Here is an 18,167-nt window from a genome sequence, read left to right as displayed (position 1 = left end):
TATCTTGATTATCACTTCAAAAGTTTTTTTTCTCTTACTTAATTGGCCTCTCAGAGTTGGTAAGACAACTCCCACCTGTTCATGCTCTCTGTATGTGTGTATATATATCTCCTCAATGTTTCACTCTATATGCATCCGAAGAAGTGGGTTGTGGCCCACGAAAGCTTATGCTCTAATAAATTTGTTAGTCTTTAAGGTGCCACAAGTACTCCTGTTCTTTTTTAGTCATTGTTTGCCATCTTTTTAGCCAATCAGGAGAGGAGGCAAGGGGGGGCGGGGTTTAAACTCTGTAATGTGCAAAAGGATGGTGCTATATAACTGCTTGGTAACAGCGTTCCCCCGGATTGCAATGAAAGATCGGGCGCCACTAGGACCCAGAGGACAGTAACTGCTCGAACCAAGCAATTCTTGCAGCTGCTCTTGCTTGCTCGTGGCATCCAGGTTTTGTGTTTGTTCCCAGCAGCTCCCGAGCTCGCCGGGCAGCCAGTGCACCAGCCAGCGTTACAGGAGCAAAGGGGGAGGAATGTAATGCCAACCAATCAGGGCGGCCCGTTCCCTCGAGACGTCATAATCACAAACAAACCCCAGAACCTGCAGCAGCGGCAATAACAATAACAGACTGTGTCAGCTGCTGGGCAGTCGGCTGTGCGTACGTGGCCGCAGTCAGCAGCAGCTGCTCCCGCCAGCAGCGTCGGGAGAGAGCAGGCAGCGAGGGCAGGCTGAAAATAGAAACGCTCCTGCCTAGAAGAAACCAGAGACAATGTCGCAGGGCGAGGGACTCAGCCTACAAGAGGAGAATTTGCATGGTAAGAGCCAGCCCTTCCCCCCTTTACTAGCAATGCCTGGGCCCCCCAGTTTGCAGGCCTTGCTAGGGAAAGCCCCATCAGCCTGCTCTCACCTAAGGACTTGCTGCCCAGAACGAGGGCTGGTTGAGACTCAGGTTCCCTTTGTTTCGCATGTGACGTCTTCCCAAGTCAAGGTCTGCTGTTACGCTCAATAATAATCATGCAGTAAACATGAAACTTGACAAGCAAGGGGGAAATGTCAGCACTTGCAGATAGGTTGTGATCAGTATTGCATGCGCAGGGAATATACAGGGCTGTCCTTAACTCCACAAATGAGTGTGTGATTGTGTGCGGGCTTATTGTATCTTGCCTAGCTACAGGGTTAATGTGAACAATTTAAAAATCACACAGTCAGTGGGGGATCTCGTTACACGCACCGCCTTTCCCCCCCCCCCCCCACTTCCCCAGCAGTGAGGTTGCGATTAGCAGCAATCCAGTTATGGTAACATGGCAGGTACAGTTATGACTGCATGGATGGCTAGCTGTGTGTTTTAAGAAAGAAAAACACCTTCTTGCCAGCACCCTGATACAATTCATGTTCCTTAGATTGAGAATCCATGGGGCAGGTAAGGTGGCTTTGAGTCTATTTGGAAGTACCTAACACACTGATTTTCTACGGGAAATAAATAATAATGATCTATCATTTAACATTTTTTAAGTTCAAATTTACCTATTCTAGTTTTGACATCTCCATCCCTTGCAGCAAACTATAATACTTTGACTGAATATACATTTGTTTCAAAATACATGGCAGCATGGAAATGGAACAAAGTGAGTTAGGATTATAACAGATATGCATGTTTTACTGAGCATGAAAAAGGAAGTGAAATCAGGGCATGTATTTGCCATACTTAAAAAATATGGAAATCAGTTTGCAGAAAATATGAAATAAATCCTCCCTTATTCACCTCAAATTGGAGAAAGTGGGTATTTCCTGTATATATGGGAGTTTTGGAAATAAAGATAAAAGAAATCTAGTTTACATTCCCACTCTTCTCTGGGATTTCCCTTTGTGCCAACATGACAGACAGAGCAATTTGGTTTTCTTGATTGCCCAAGGTACACATGCCAGTTTAGGAGTGTCGCACGTAGCAAAACCACAAGAGAGTGTTTCATAACTCTCAGGGCCTTGGAAAGTTTTGTTGTTGTTGTTGTGTTTTTTTGTTTGGTTTTTTTAAAGAGACTCAGGTGGTCTTATTTCTCTATCACTGATACATGCAGATAGAACACACATTGCATAAAGGGACTTTGCCTGGTATCTCTCTTATCCTTTCTGTGGTTGGAAAGGTAATGATGTTAAACACTATATGCAAACATTGATATGGGTGCCAAATCTGGAATGGGACACTAAGACAAGTTTGCCTGATAAACCCATGCTTACATCTGGGATATAAATAACAGGTTTTCTTGGGAAATAAGGTTCCATTTTATGTATCGTGAGTTGTAATTTTATAGCAGTTCTGGCAGGAGATTCTCAGAAAGCTCATGAAGAGAGAAAACTGTTTCTCCACCAGGGAAGTCAAGGCTGGCTCAATGTCTATGTGACAATAAAGATGAAAGAAATTCTGAATAGCATGAAAGAATGAAACACATTCAAAAAGCACTGACATCTCAATCACACAGCCTCACGGCCAAGGATAGATTCTCAAGAGACATGTGCTCCCTGGTAAAGTATAGAATGTGTTATTTGCAAACCAAAAAGTACTGAATCAGATTTAAGAGATTGTGCATTCAAATGTGCTCTAGTGTTATTGCACATCTTCCTTGTATATATGTTATGTTGGAAGTGCAAAGGAATTTGTTGGGTAGGTGGGGAGTAAGACTGTGATTGAGCATTAAGGCATGTGAAAGACAGTTTTAAATGGGGTTTTCACTGATATATTTGTGATATACAGAGAGACTTCTACTCTGTACAAATTGAATTTTGCCTGCTCTCTGAGCAATTTGTCATTTCGGACATCAGAATTTTGTGCAAATGTTCTGTGGCACTGACTAATTTTGAAAGTACTGTATTGTACTAAAGATATTCACAAATCCAATAATATCCCACCAGTTACTCCATCCATGCCTTTTCTCATGCTGGTCCCTATTTTTGCATAATCCTGCCTGGTTCCAGTGCACCAGTTAACCTTATTTTTTTCCTTCAGATCCCTCCCCATGACTCATTCCATTCAGGTTGCCTTCCAGCCCACACCCTCTTATCTGTTTGTTCCTGTTCTTTATAAAAAAACATAAGCCTTCAGTATCTAATCACTATTTCAACAGCTGATTTATAGTAATCTAGCTATACCCCCACTCACCAGAATAAATAATATAAAAAAAAAAAACCAATGTATATGTAACGTGTTTAGCTCATGATCTTTTAAAGTCAATCTTGTCTTCTCCATATTCTCTCATACACTGCTATGTCATGTCATGTCTGCATTATGTGTTAAGTCAGAGACTGTCTTTAGTTTGCTGTGTGAAGCAGTTTTGAATGTCTGTGGAACTGTATAAATAGGAAATGATCATTAATAATGGGTTTGAGAACTGGGATTTTGACAATTTTAACACTATTACCAGCACTAGCCATTATCAAAGGTTCTCTCTGTACAGCACATACAAATCAGGTCCAGATCTCTTGCATCATATAAGAACATAGTTTGAGCCTTTTCGAAGAGTAAAAGATGGAACTGTGATTTAACTCAGTTGCAATTGGGGGCTTCTGACACTTGCATCTGTAGTGTAGATGGGCCCTGAAAGGCTGCAGAAATAAAACAGCTCTTAGGTATTAACATAGCATGCTAATAGAGCAAACAGAGTATTACTTGTAATTTCCACTTTTTTAAGATGGCCTAATATAACCATTTACTCTAATCAGATATTATTGTGAATTCTAATAATTGCAGGAATACAGAATATTTTAAAATCTAAAATCAGTCGTGAGAGCACTTAATTATCACTGTTTATCTTGTCTTTAATTTGAATAAGTATTCTGACATTGCTAGAACTCAGAGAACGAGTAGCCATTTGCAATCAGAGATAAAATGCTGAGTAATTACTGTGATTAAAAGAAATAAGGTTACCTGTTCAGACATTAACCTAGCATTAAGATAACATTTTTCAAATTCAGAGCACTTTAAACATTATTTAAATAATCAAAAATAATAATTCTATAAAAAGATCGTGTCCAGATTCACAATAGTAAAGCATGTTAAATTATTTTGGTACAAAGCTGACAGCATGTAAGGTAGTAATCAGTACACTGCATGTATGTACAAAAGCTACCTCTATATTTCTGGTATGGTTTGAACAAGAGTTTTTTGATTCATATGTTTCTGGCATGCTAGCAAAAATCAAATATTTGGCTTATAATTATTTAAAAGTCAACTTATGGTACTTTCACCAACAGGATTGCAGTATGCAAGTAGTCTGTACTGTATGACAGTTGGCTGAGTTATGTGATATCACCAGTGCACCATCCAGTGACAAGCTAATTTTTTTCCTGTAAAGGTGTATACAGCAGATAGGCATAGTTTCAATTTCATTTCTTTCATATCCTACACCTAGTAAATGGAGGAGCAAAAGGCGAGCGAGGGCTGGAAAGAGGCATTTGGAGCAAGGCAGGGCAGGATGGGAGCCAGATGGTAGGCTCAAAACTGCTGAAGGTGCAAAAGCCAGGGCCACAGTCAGGCCACATCTACTTAAACATCCACACTGATGACTCTTCTGAGCCTGTTCAGGATTTCCTCCACAACAGAACAGAAGGACGAAGAAAAGTTTTATATAGACAATCAGACAAATGAAAAGGTAGGAAGGCAACAGGTGGTGGTGAAGTAAAGTGTTTTTCCCCAACTTTGTTATCCCAAGTTATTTTCATGCAAAGGATTATATGGAGTTCAAATCTTAGAGGAAGGTTATTAAATTGTCCATTTAGTCAACGATAACACAGATTGGCTTGATTGGATTCCTGTTATCTCTTGAACATTCTGTCCACTCAGAGCATAGCCAGCAAGAATCCTCTCTGTCCTGTCGCTCTGATGACGTTTCACACTTCACAAATCTCTGTATTGGCTCCATTCTTTCTGCATTCTATTAAAGCTGCTGCTTTATTTATTTTGATTTCATTTCTTTGTGTATGCCATGCTCCGTACACTCTGCTCAAGCCTCTCTCCTGTTCCTTTTCCTAGTCCTGAATTATTGGCTTCTTTTAAATCCCTTGTAAGAATGGTCCCTCCAGTTAATACATGCCAGTACCCTCCCCTTTCCACATTCTCTCATTAAAAGTCGCACCTATTATCTTCACCAAAATGCAAATACGGTCATCTTTTACCTAATTGTACTGTGCCTGGAATACCTTTAGGTCAGTGGTTCTCAAGCTTTTTTTCCCGCGGACCACTTGAAAATTGCCGAGGATCTCAGCGGACCACTTAATAATCTTTCCAAATGTTGTTTGTACCGTTAGCCAACTATTGTAAAGCGCTTTAGATAAAAGTGCTATATAAAAAAACCTTAATAAACTTTTTTTTGTTCTACAAATAAAAGCACACAATTCATATCAGTAGTCTTACCTTTCTAATGCAGTGGAGGTGCCCTCTCTCTCCCGCTGCAGCAGCCCCCAAGCTGGGACTGGGAAGGATGGCCGTCTCACCGCGGGACTGGGAAGGATGGCCATCTCGCCGCAGCCCTGGAGCTGGGGAAAGTTGCTTCCTTCTCTGGCAGCTGCACATCCCAAATTTCCTCAACCCCCTCTTCTCACCCCACTGCCCCCTCCCACCTATCCTCTATTCCCCCCAAGGCCACCACCTAACCTTATATGTGTGTTTTCTCCAGTGTCCAGGCACCTAATTAGTGGAGTCATGCCTGCGCAGCTCCACTAATTAGGTGGGTGGCCCTTCATTCTCTTGTGTGCGGCCACCCAGGTGAGCACCTTAGAGGGAACTATCCACGAACCACCTGAATGGAGTTTGTGGGGACCAGTTTGAGAACCTCTGCTTTAGATTATAAACTGTTCAGGGTAGGGACACTATTATGTCAATATTTACTATTGTAAAGCTTTGTGTACATCATTTTATATAAATAAGCTCCATTGATGTGTGTATATATGTAATTATTTAAGTGTTATCCACTTAGCCGATTTTATAAATGAAGAACCAACTCTAGGTCCTTTGAAATACCAGTGGTGCTTTTAACATAGAAGTTAGTTGTTATTGAATACATTTTGATAAGACAAATAAACATGTCACTGTCAGCTGATCTTACATATATTTTAGGTAGCACTAGCTGATCTAGCAATTGCCAAACATCTTCTATTGCCCAGCAGTGATGCTTTAAAATGTGCTTAATGAAGAAGTTAAACAACAAGCACAGTTTTTATGGAGTGATGATCCTACAACATTGAATAAATTAACAGTGAGAACGCTGGCAGAGGAAGTCAATCCTTGAGAGTAGAATCCATATTTTTCAACTGCATTGAGCCATGAAGATGTATACAGTGGCCTATCCCACTGAATTAAAATAAAAGCTTCTGTAACTGAGTATGGATACAGACACTTTGTACTTTCATGTTTTTCCTGTGAATCAGAACTGCATGACATATTAGCTTTCTAAGAAAAGCATCTAAGCATTTTGATAGCCATTCTTCCCCAGTTCATTAGCTGCAATACTAAAGGCATCGAGCCAGTACTTTCTGGTACATTTTACATCACACTGAAAAGTCACCCGTGGTGGAGGTCTGACATTCTAGCTCTTGCAGCTCCTTTTACACAGAGCCACTTGTCCACAAGTGTGCAGTTGCTATAAAACAAACCATATTACACAAATGTCGGGGGGGGAGGGGCTGATCTAAAGCCCATTAAACACAATTCAGAGACTCCTATTGACTTTAATGGGCTTTAGATCGGGCCCTTAACAGACAAGAAAGTGGCATAAAAAGAACAAACAATATGAACAGTATCAGTATATTTTCCCTGGGGGAAGAATGTCTTCAGACAACTATTCTGGAAGTAATTGAAAGGGTTACAACTTTACCCCTTTGAAAGGCTTGTTAGAATAGTGTTTTACCAGCAATAACCCATGCGTACCAGGTGTAGTCACGTTGTAGAAAGCAGGAGTGAGGTTATCAGACCCAACTTGAAAATGTTAGGTGGGTGTTAGTCTGTTTTTCAACTTTCAATATTTGTCTTTGTGGCTTTTTCCTGTTTTGTTTTTAAATTATGCCAAGCAGGTTCCTGGGTGGAACTGCACTTCAGCAGCAATGGCAATGGTAACCCCGTCCAGCCAACAAGCCAAGAGCAAGTACCAGACTCTATTTCTATTTACAATGGTGACATGGAGAAAATACTACTAGATGCCCAGCATGAATCCGGAAGAAGCAGTTCAAGAGAGAGCTCACGCTGTGATAGGTAGCTATAAATACATTATTACAAACACAGAAGTGCTTACAATAGTGCAATTTTCCTGATGTGTGTGTGTGTGTGTGTGTATATATATATATATATTTTATACACACACACACACACACACACACACACACACACACACAATGTGTGTGTGATTATTTATATAAACACACATTTATATCTGTATACAAATTTACAACATTTTTTTTATACATAGCTAAAAATAGGAACACTGTTTCTGAAGCAGCCCATCCTGAAACCATAAAGAAATTATAAGGGAAAATGCCATGGAAAATTTTAATCACACATTGTAAATGGGTCTTCTCAAAGTTTTTGACATGCTGTGACTTTGCAGGGGAAGTGTATCAGCATCAGCTGCACTTTGCACAGATACACTGCTAAATCACTGGCAACATTCCTGCTCTAATAAAAGAAAATCTGATGTTTTCACAACCTGGGCTTGCACATGGTGGCTGCCATCCTAAGACTGTACGATCAGTCTGTGCGGAAACAATGCCAATGCCATTCTTAGGGTGTAAGGTGTTACTTTATTAGCTTTATGGAAAAGTAATAAAAAAGGGATGATAAAAACAAAATTAGTGCTTGTGACCTTAGGTAATTGCTAAAATGATATTTTAGCTTATATCTAATTTACGGACCATAGAGCTTTCTAATAGCAGCATTAAAAACAATTTCCATAAGGGGCAGCTCTTGTAAATTGACTGATTTCATTGGGGCTGTGACAATTTACACCAGTGGAGGATCCGAACTATAAAGTTTAATTTGATTGAAGGAACTGGAAGGCTTATGGAATGGGCAAGGGGATGTGGGAGCTCCCATTTCTAGGTGGCTGGTTTGAATACAGGCCAAAAGCCATTATCATCTATCCGCTGTTCTTCAGTGATATTTATGAACTAAGTTGTGGGGACAAGTCCAGTAATCCTGTAGACAGATGTCCACATCTGCAAAAGTCAAATGAGCATGGAGGATGGGTTATGCTGCAACCCTAGAGGTAGTTCCATTAGGTCGGGGATGCAGTGGAGAAGCCTGTGCTCTTGCTGCCCATGCTCCAACAAAGTTTGAAGAAGAAGTAGAAGAAACTGCAGCTGCTCCAACAAAGTTTGTTTGCAAACTTTTAGTTCCCTGTATAGAGAATATCAGCATAAAGAATTTAATGAGACTTTTCCCTCCTTTTGCTTCTGTTTACAAAGCCCTCCTCGTTCCCAGACACCTCAGGACATTAACAGAGCTTCTGAAGTGGAAACTCACAGCAGTGGAGAAAAGAATAGCTCTCAGGTAAAAGCTAAATCACCCCTCCTTTGAGAACGTGTTTGTGACTATCACAGTTCCAAGACCAGCGTAAGAAAACATACATAGAAAAGATGAGACTGATCCTGCAAAGATTAAACAACTGAGTAACTTTAATCCTGAGAGTAAAAGAGATTTCTCTCTGGAGTCAAGATACTTGTTTAAGGGTATGCCTACGCATAAAACACCCACAGCTGGCCGGTATCGGCTAACTCGCAGCAATTTTATAGCTCTGCATTCTGAGCCAGCTGACCCAGGCCAGCTGCAGGTGTTTTATTGCAGTGTATTACCCTAAGTATTACCATAAGTCTTCGCAGGATCGGGCCCCATTGTATGGACAGTTCTAAGCCACTGAGTTGCATAGTCACTTTTTTTTGAAAACCTATGAGCTGAGACTTTCAAAGGGCCCTAAGGGAGTCAGGTGCTCAATTATATTTTAATGGCAGTTTAGTGCCTGACTCCCTTAGGCCTCTTTGAAAATCCCAGACATATAGGTCAAAATGTTCATCGTCTGAATTTACAGTAGTGATTAGGATGGATGGTTCAGTAAATAGGCTACAAGATTGGGACTCAGGAGACCTGGGTTTGATTCCCAGCACAGCCACCTACATCATTTGTGACCTTGCCCAAGGTCATACAATCTACTCGTGGTCTCTATTGCCATCTGTAAAACGGGTAATACTGCCCTACCTCACGGGGGTTTTAGGAGAATAAAAGCCATTAAAGATTGTGAGGTACTCAGATATTACAATAATAGGGTCTGTAGATATACAAATATTATTGATATTCACTAATGTCAAAGATCTGCAAGGCCGAAATTTCCTCCTCCTGACATGACTGTCACCCCTTTGCCTTGCTCAGACTTACACCAGCAGGTGTTTGTTGGGAATCATTAAGAAAGGGATAGATAAAAAGACAGAAAAATCCTATTGCCTCTATATAAATCCATGGTACGCCTACATCTTGAATACTGCGTGCAGATGTGATCGCCCCATCTCAAAAAAGATACATTGGAATTGGAAAAGGTTCAAAAAAGGGCAACAAAAATGGTTAGGGGTATGGAACAGCTTCCATATGAGCAGAGATTAACAAGACTGGGACTTTTCAGCTTGGAAGAGAGACAACTAAGGAGGGATAAGGAGGAGAAAGTAAATAAAGTGTTATTTACTCCTTCTCATAACATAAGAGCTAGGGGTCATCAAATGAAAATAATAGGCAGCAGGTTTAAAACAAGCAAAAGGAAGTATTTCTTCACACAGCGCCCAGTCAGCCTGTGGAACTTCTTGCCAGAAGATGTTGTGAAGGCCAAAAAAAGAACTAGATAAATTCATGGAGGACAGGTCCATCAATGGCTATTAGCCAGGATGGACAGAGAGAGTATCCCTAGCCTCTGTTTTCCAGAAGCTGTGAATGGGTGACAGGGGATGGATCACTTGATGATAACCTGTTCTCTTCATTCCCTCGGGGTACCTGGCATTGGCCTCTGTCGGAAGCCAGGATACTGGGCTAGATGGACCTTTGGTCTGACCCAGTACAGCCATTCTTCTGTTCGTATGTTATGTTGTTGGTTTTATTTTTAAATAATAATGTGCTGCAATGAGCACATCATGAATTTAAAAGTAGTAACTTCAGGCCTAACAAAACCTTCCTTTTGTCTGTTAGAAATTATAGCTTCAAAGGTAAATTTTAAAAGCAATGATCTGGCATTTAGCCATATGATCCCTATTCACCTTAATAACTGGGAAAGCAGGTATATTTCTACATGTTACTTAAAATATTAAGGGTAAATTATCTGTGTGTTAAATATATTAAAACATTTTTATACATTACTTTTTAAATACTTGTGAAGACTGCTGGCAACCAATACAGCTGGTTAATCAGGATTTAAAAAAAAGGATATTTACTGGAAGCAGAGTCACATTTTATCTACTGTGTATTGTCACATTGCTGAAACAAGGCTAGAAGCACAGGTCCTCACAACCCTCTTATTAGATACTTGCTATTAATCTTTAATTTTTTCATCTAAAAACTCTTTTGTAGATAAAGTGTGATAAGTAATTCAGTTAAACATACAAAAGAACCTCAGAAAAGGATGAGCTGCCTATCCAGAGCATGCTTTAACCCAAATAATCACGTGTCTGGATGCAGCAAGAGCTTCATCCTGAGTATTTACATATGCATGACTCGTAACCTGCATGACATAACAGCTTTCACCATGACAGTGTAAATATACACATCACTGAGAAGAAGGTTGGCCTTGTGATAAAGGACTCAGGAGATCTGGGGTCATTTTCCATTTCTGCCAGATTTCCTGTGTGACCTTGGGCAAATCACTCTTCCTGTGCCTCAGATTTCCATCTGTAAAGTGAGGGGTTTGTCTACACTTACCGGAGGATCGGACGCTGCAGCAATCCATGCATCGGCAGTCGATTTAGCGGGTCCTGCTAAATCGACCGCTGATCACTCTCCCGTTGACTCCTGTACTCCACCTGATTGAGAAGAGTAAGGGGAGTCGACGGGAGACGCTCTCCCGTCGACGTCGCATAGTGTGGACCTCACGGTAAGTAGATCTAAGCTACATCAATTTAAGTTACGCTATTCATGTAACTCAAATTGCATAGCTTAGATCGACTTTTCCCTTTAGTGTAGACAAGGCCAAAAGATACTACTATTTCCTTTCTCTTGTCCTCCGTCAGATTGTAATGTCTTTAGGGGTGGAGCTGTTCATACAACACCTAGCACAGCGGGGCTATGATTTCAATTGGGACCTCTAATAACTACCATAGTACAAAGGATAAACAACAACGTATGCTAAATTATTTGAGAATACCAGCATAACAATTCCTCGTGCCCTCACATGCTATATTTCCTCTAAATCTGAAAAAGAATGCCACTATAATTGCCTTTAACAAATAGAAAATTAATGTGCATTTCCTCTATCCTTTCTCTCCTTTTACTCCACCTCAGTAAATCAAGTATCGAATGCATTGCTCTCTATCTTCTGAGGTGGTCTCTAAAGCCACTACCCTCTCCTCATTTAAGTCTTTTTCAAAGACCCACTTTCTCTACAGCTCTTACAAGAAACTACCGGACTAAATTATCAATGTAGGTAAATATTCATTCATATTCTCTCTCTCTCTCACACACATACATACATATACATATACACACACCTCTACCCCGATATAACGCTGTCCTCGGGAGCCAAAAAATCTTACCGCATTATAGGTGAAGCCACATTATATCGAACTTGCTTTGATCCGCCGGAGTGCGCAGTCCCGCCACCCCTCCCCCCCCCCAGAGCACTGCTTTACCGCGTTATATTCGAATTCATGTTATATCAGGTCGCGTTATATCAGGGTAGAGGTGTATATATGAGTGAACTGTTGATATATATTACACACAAAAGCAAACCTTTATTAAAAAGAAAAGTATGAAATTGCAAACTCAAGCACTCAGAAGTTATGATATGCCAGAATTAAAGTTCTGTATGACCTTAATTTGCTTCCGTGTGTGTACACATTATCATAGTCTTAACTTATATGATCACATACTCTTTTTTTCCCCCCAGGACCCCTGCCTTATTTAGTGCACACTTAATGAGCAGCTATTCAATATTTTGTTTTCTCCTCATTGTTCAACGTGTGGCCCCAGGCCTTATTTACTGTATATTATTCAAATGCTGCTCTGAAGACAGAACTATTAATTTCCCCATGGGCTTTTCTATAGTGCTCATCACGGTAGTATCTGAACTCTTCACAAACAATGAATTTATTTTCACAACACCCTTTTGAGGTGAGGGTGTAGTATTATCCCCATTTCACAGATGGGAAATTGAGGCAGAGAGAGAGAGTAAGGTCAAAAGTATCCACAAATTTTGGTGCCCAGTTTGAGATGCCTAGGACCTTATTTTTTCAAGAATTTAGCATTACATAGTTCATTATATGTTCAAAGCACAGCTCCCATTGACTTCAGTTGCAGCTGTGAACGCCCACCACTTCTGTAATCAGATGCAAGGGTCTCAAGTTAGGCACTGAGAAAACAAGGAACATAGGGACATAGGACTGGCAGGGACCTCCTGGGTCATCAGGTCTAGTTACCTGCTATCACAGGCAACCCTGTATTGTATAATCATGCTCAGAAATTTAAACTGCATCTTAAAACTATTTCAAACAATTAGTGACCATGTGTGAAAAGTTTGGTTTAAGGGGATTTGCCCAGTATTACATAGGCATTCTGAAGCAGATGCAGAAATAGAATCCAGTTCCCCAGGTCACCATTCAACTACCTTAACCATGAAACCATCCTTCCTTTTTCCTGCCGTCCCCTGCCTCATTTACTACACACCTTCCAACTTCTGCAACATACGAGGCAGGGATCCTACAGACAATAGCCACCTTCTCTATTCAACCCTGATTAATCTTCAAAGCAAGTCCACCCTATGCACTGAATGAAGTGGGGATCCTATGGAAAAATTTGTATGGGACATGTAATTAAAAGGCTGTATCATGATGCATGTGCACAAGGGGACCAAATTAAGATTTCAGAGGCAACCCTTAAGTTTAAGTTTCTGAGCACTCAAAAGTTAGGAAGTAAACAGCTATTTCCTAACTTTTGAGTGCTTGATTTTGTAACCTTAATAATGTGGTGGTGTTTTTTAACATAGTGGTGTGGGTGTTTGTGTGTGGCTTCTTACGTTTTTAAAAAAGCGAACTGAAAACACAAGCCTTCCATTATGTGGCATCATATTGAAACCCACATGGGTCATCAACAGGCTTGGAACCTTTAGATCCAGCACGCAGACTTCTGCCAATTGAGCTAAGGGAGTAACTGATAGCAGGTTGTCATCCTCTATATGGAGTATCACTAGAGGAGGATGAAAGATTTTGCCCAGGGTTTCAGTTATTTGCTGACAGCTGTGGAATAGTGAGACTGGGAATCTTGGGTTCGCTCTGGAGCGGAGTGTACTCTGGTGCTCCTGGACACTTCTGCTGTTCCCCCCAAGTCTGACACCTTCTGAACCATCTACCTCCAGCCAGTCTGTCTCTGTCATAGTCCTGTCTCTTCCCCATCCCTGGCTCCTCATCTCAGTCCCAGTCTCTGTTCCTCAGGTTTCTCAATGCCCATTTTCACAGGGATGGCAAAAGCCACATCCCTGATACACAAAGCATGGAGACAGGAGAGCTTTTCACATTGTTTGTCATGGGCAAAACACCACATTTATTCCCTAGCCCTGTTCTTGGAAGTGATTTAACCATTTTGGCTGAAATTTAAAAAAAATAAAATAAAATAAAAAAAGCAGCCTGAGGTAAACACCCTGCATAGAGGGAAGGCGTTGAATACTGGGTTGCGGGAACATGTGGATACCGCAAGTGAACTTGAGAATTAGCATGGGGGACAGATGAGAGGGCTGCATTGTGGCAGTACAACCCAAAAGGGCCTTACGTTGGGCAAAGTCAGAGAGAGTCCCAAGTTCTGTAAGTCCAGTTTCTATAAGGATGGTGGTGGTGGTGGTGGTTTGTGTAGTGATAACCGTCCAGTGCACTGTTTGATGAAGACTCTTTGTTTTAGTCTGAAGAAGATTTTCTTGAAAGAAGAAAAGAAATAGAAAGGCTCTTGCAGAAAAATTCAGACTGGATATGGGATTGGTCCAGTAGGCCTGAGAACATCCCACCAAAGTGAGTGTCCTCAGCATGCTGCAGTCCTCCTGCTGGGGCTTTTATTTTTATGGGTGGTAAATGTATATTTGCTAACATGATGTTTGTTTTCCTCTCCTAAACTAGGGAATTCCTCTTTAAACACCCTAAGCGTACTGCCTCTCTCAGCATGAGAAACACAAGCATGATGAAGAAAGGGGGCATATTCTCAGCAGAATTTTTAAAGGTTTTTCTTCCGTCTCTGCTTCTCTCTCATTTGCTTGCCATAGGGCTAGGGTAAGTTCTTTATTTAAAAAAAAAAAAAAAAGTCTTTCTACTGTAGCTTTCTCCCATCTATTATCTGAATAGTGTCATTCCAACCTGTAGTTATTCATATGCCTACAATTTAAATGGTACAACAACTATTTTGCCACACTGACCAGTTATTCACTAACTAGTATCCACTACTTTGAAGCTATTTTACCACAGAAGCAAAGCAAAACATGGCCAGACCTGACCAGTAATCTTGTTTTGCAAGTATCCTACCTGTTGCTTGTGGCATTGCTGCATGGGTCAGTTTTCCTCAGTGTTTTTCTCACTACTTGAGGATTTACCTAGAAAACTGTCAAAAGCTGAAGTTAGGAATTATACATACAAACATACTATTCAGTTCTGTTGTGATGACTGGATTTTAACTTTAAAGGGAAAAAATGTCAGTGGGTTTTATTCTGCATGTTTCTGAAACGTGAGCATCTATAAAAACAATGGGAGGGGTATTTTTCAAATTAGCATTGGGCCAGATCATACTGACCTTCAATCGCACCTGTAGGAAAGGGACGTGGGGAAGAGATTAATCCCTCAACTCCATCCATTCAGAGGCTGGGGTTTCCCTACGTGTAGAGGGTGCTTCAGAGCCCATCCCTAAACCCAGAAGATCCCCAGGTATCCCCACAGATGTTAGGGAATCTGTGGGAGGCCAGGCCCATCCACATCAAGGCCCCATGGAGGTTTACTAGGGACTTCCCACAACCCTAGAGGAGTGAGCTTTGTGGAAAGGATAAAGAATTCTGGTTTGTCATATTTTTTCCTAGGAATCTCTGTGAGATTAAAGGGGGATGATCTGCTTCCCCCACCACCCCCACTCTTCCTTTCTCCCTGATCTGCCCAGTCCTCTGCCCTCTCACCTGTGTAGATCCTGGACCTCTGAAGAGGCCTCTGGAAGTTCCAGGGGGGCAGGGGAAGGTTTGCCATATGTTGCAGAGCCACTGTATTATAAACAAACATGGTGAAGCTTGCTCATTCCACAGGGCAGCGTGACTTGTTGTGGTCTCATACCAGCATAAATCAGTAGATCCAAGGGGTTCAACCATTGTAAAACTATTGAACATGAGATAAGAATCAGGCTTAATAACTTGCCAGTGCTGTTTACAATTATCTCATAGGCTTGTTTTCAGTGTTCCTTCCCTGATGGAGAGTCCCTTATTTCCTCTCTGTTCACACAACCAATCCAATTGGTTTGGGTCAGACTGCAGATAAGGGAGAACTATCTGAAAGGCACACACTCCTAGGTGTGTGAGGGCACAGATTAGCTATCTTCATATACAAATCCCAGACCCCAACCCCTAATAAAATAAGTGATTTTAAACAAACCAATCTTTACTTTTCCCCCAAAATCTTAAATATATGTTTAAACTCACTTACAATAAGTCTACAAAGTTGATTATATAAATAGAAATAAAAAAAAAGACTGTTCAAGATTTTATAGAAACACACTGAAGTTTTCCTTTGAAGTACAAACAAGAATACTGTAACATTATATGTACTTCATTAATGACTCTCCAGAATTTCTCAGACCTTGCAACATTCTAGCTGACTTATGGATACAGTAGCACAAGATCACAACTTGTAACACCTTCAGGAAGTGCTACCTTTAAATGTGGTCACAATGGTTAATTTTCATAGTGGTCATTTCTTTCATCTGAGAAAAGCAAACAAATACAGGAAAACATAGAACAATAGTGAAATCATATTGAGGTGAAAAATAAGGAATAAACAAATAATAAAAAGTGATTGATGAACACTAAGTCAAGTAACTGAGTGGGTGTGTAACAGCTCAGCTAACACTGAGCACATTATTTTGCTTCTTAATCTGGTGTGAATTATGGGGCAAGAGTACACACAAAATCATGAACAACTGAAAGCAGGTGTTAAGATTGCAAAAGGGTTTGTTATAAACTATAGCAGGTGCTGCGACTACTTCTATAAATTACATACTAGTAATCTGATGAGGGAAAAAGCATTCCTTACATGCTGTACATTCTTTTTAAAATGAAATGAATATTCACATGTATTCTCTTCCCCAAGGATTTATATCGGAAGACGTCTGACAACCACAACTACAACCAGCACCTTTTAAAGGGAGAATAAAATTCGGTCAGGCTCAAAGCAATGAGAATATCCATCTGGGAATACAAATGGTGAATGGCAGGAACTTCTGAGCTTGTGATAGCTACATGTTCTTGCTGTTTGTTCTGTAAATGTGTTCCTACTTTAGTAGTAGATGGGGGACAAGAAATACTGAAGCCAAGCTATCATGAATTATTTTTTAGATCAATTTATAAAGCATGTTTCAGATTGATTAATATCTGCTGTAATGCTTGGTAGCATTAAAAAACCCTCAGTGTTAAAAAATAAACTCTTTGCTTTAATGTGCTGGTTGTGATGCAGCTAGGAATTAATCTAAACCATTATTTCTTTATATTTCTGAAAAAGTGAATATTGTCATTATTGAAGTGTGGCCTTATAAATGCTATTAGAGAATCCTGTGACTTGATTTGAGGTGACTCATCATTTTCTTAAGATTTTGATTAGCAATTTTGCATGGGGGAGACACGAAATCTTAAGACCCTTTCTAGCTGCTCAGCTCATACATACAGTGTAGCTTCAGTGGAACTATGCTGACTTACAGCAGCTCAGAATTTGGTCTACAAGAGCCTCAATTCAAATTTGGACTTCAGTGCCTAACAAATGATTTCCTTTTGCTGTGCTCTTTGTTTGTCGGTTAATTAAACTTCCTCTTCTTTTATATTCTTGCAAAATATAGCTTTAAAACTAAGTGTTTTTTGAATTGACGATAAAAAAAAGTACATTTCCATCCTAAATTGGCCTACTTATTTCCCTTATAAATCTGAAGAAACAGCATAACTTGCTTATTTATGTATACTAATGGAAATCATTTTGTTTCAGGAATTTTATCTTTATCTGTAATAAGGAAAAGATTTTTTTTTTTTTGCCAAATTCATAGGAGGTCTTCCGTATTTTTTAATAAAACTTGTGGATTCACAGTTGTTTCCCCTTTTTAAAAAAATGTTTAAAACCAATTTCTGAAAGCTGTTTAAAAGGTAAGTGCTCTCTTTTGGAACATTTCACTGTTTTTCATACCTAATTCATCTGTCTTATCACAAATAGCAAAGAAAGGTTTACTTAAAATGATTTCATGATTCATCCTTAGATATGAGTAACTCTGAACTATTAACTGATTAAAAGAAATTCTCAAGGAGAAACAATTGAAAGGCATGGTCTTTCATTTTACACAATCTGTACATACAGATTTGACTTTTGCTTTGTGATAACATCATTGTTTAAAAATAAATTTGCTTTGAGCATTGATTTTCTCCTTATCATTTGGCAAACATAGACTTATCTTTTGTTCTTGGAATGGAACTGAAATTAACATGGCTGTTTACAGCAGCTCCATGACTGTACACAGTGGGCACTTGTGAAACCTCACTATGTTTATGCCCCATCACCAACAATGCCATCACAGTTGTGGGGATAGTTTGCTGCTGCAAAAGCAGGAAGTGGCACTCATCACCTAGCCCCTGACCTTGCAGATAGTTACACATGTTTATCTTTACACATGAATAGTCCTTTGGGGATCAGTGAGATTCTACATGTGTATGAAGTTAAGTATGTGCAGGATCAAGACCTGTTTTGTA

General features: G+C 40.1%; 1 protein-coding gene across 1 annotated transcript; it reads left to right on the top strand.

The window, feature by feature from the left end:
* Positions 1-475: 475 nt before the first annotated feature.
* On the top strand, positions 476-17,838 carry BNIP3 (BCL2 interacting protein 3). Its single transcript, XM_024213287.2, has 6 exons — positions 476-806; positions 7,051-7,228; positions 8,437-8,521; positions 14,105-14,211; positions 14,317-14,466; positions 16,534-17,838. The coding sequence occupies exons 1-6, from the start codon at positions 761-763 to the stop codon at positions 16,583-16,585; spliced, it is 618 nt and encodes a 205-aa protein (XP_024069055.1). The 5' UTR covers positions 476-760; the 3' UTR covers positions 16,586-17,838.
* The last annotated feature ends 329 nt before the right edge of the window (positions 17,839-18,167 follow it).

Source organism: Terrapene carolina, unplaced genomic scaffold (assembly GCF_002925995.2).
Source record: "Terrapene carolina triunguis isolate 2854851 unplaced genomic scaffold, T_m_triunguis-2.0 Scaffold95, whole genome shotgun sequence".
Taxonomy (NCBI): Eukaryota; Metazoa; Chordata; order Testudines; family Emydidae; genus Terrapene; species Terrapene triunguis.
Note: the sequence above shows the minus strand (reverse complement) of the source record. Positions and strands in the feature narration are given on the sequence as shown.

Coding starts and splice junctions, on each gene's coding strand:
- BNIP3 (XM_024213287.2), top strand. CDS start 761: ATGTCGCAGGGCGAGGGACTCAGCCTACAAGAGGAGAATTTGCATG. Junction 14,212..14,316: donor CCTGAGAACATCCCACCAAA/GTGAGTGTCCTC, acceptor CTCCTAAACTAG/GGAATTCCTCTTTAAACACC. Junction 14,467..16,533: donor TTGCTTGCCATAGGGCTAGG/GTAAGTTCTTTA, acceptor CTCTTCCCCAAG/GATTTATATCGGAAGACGTC.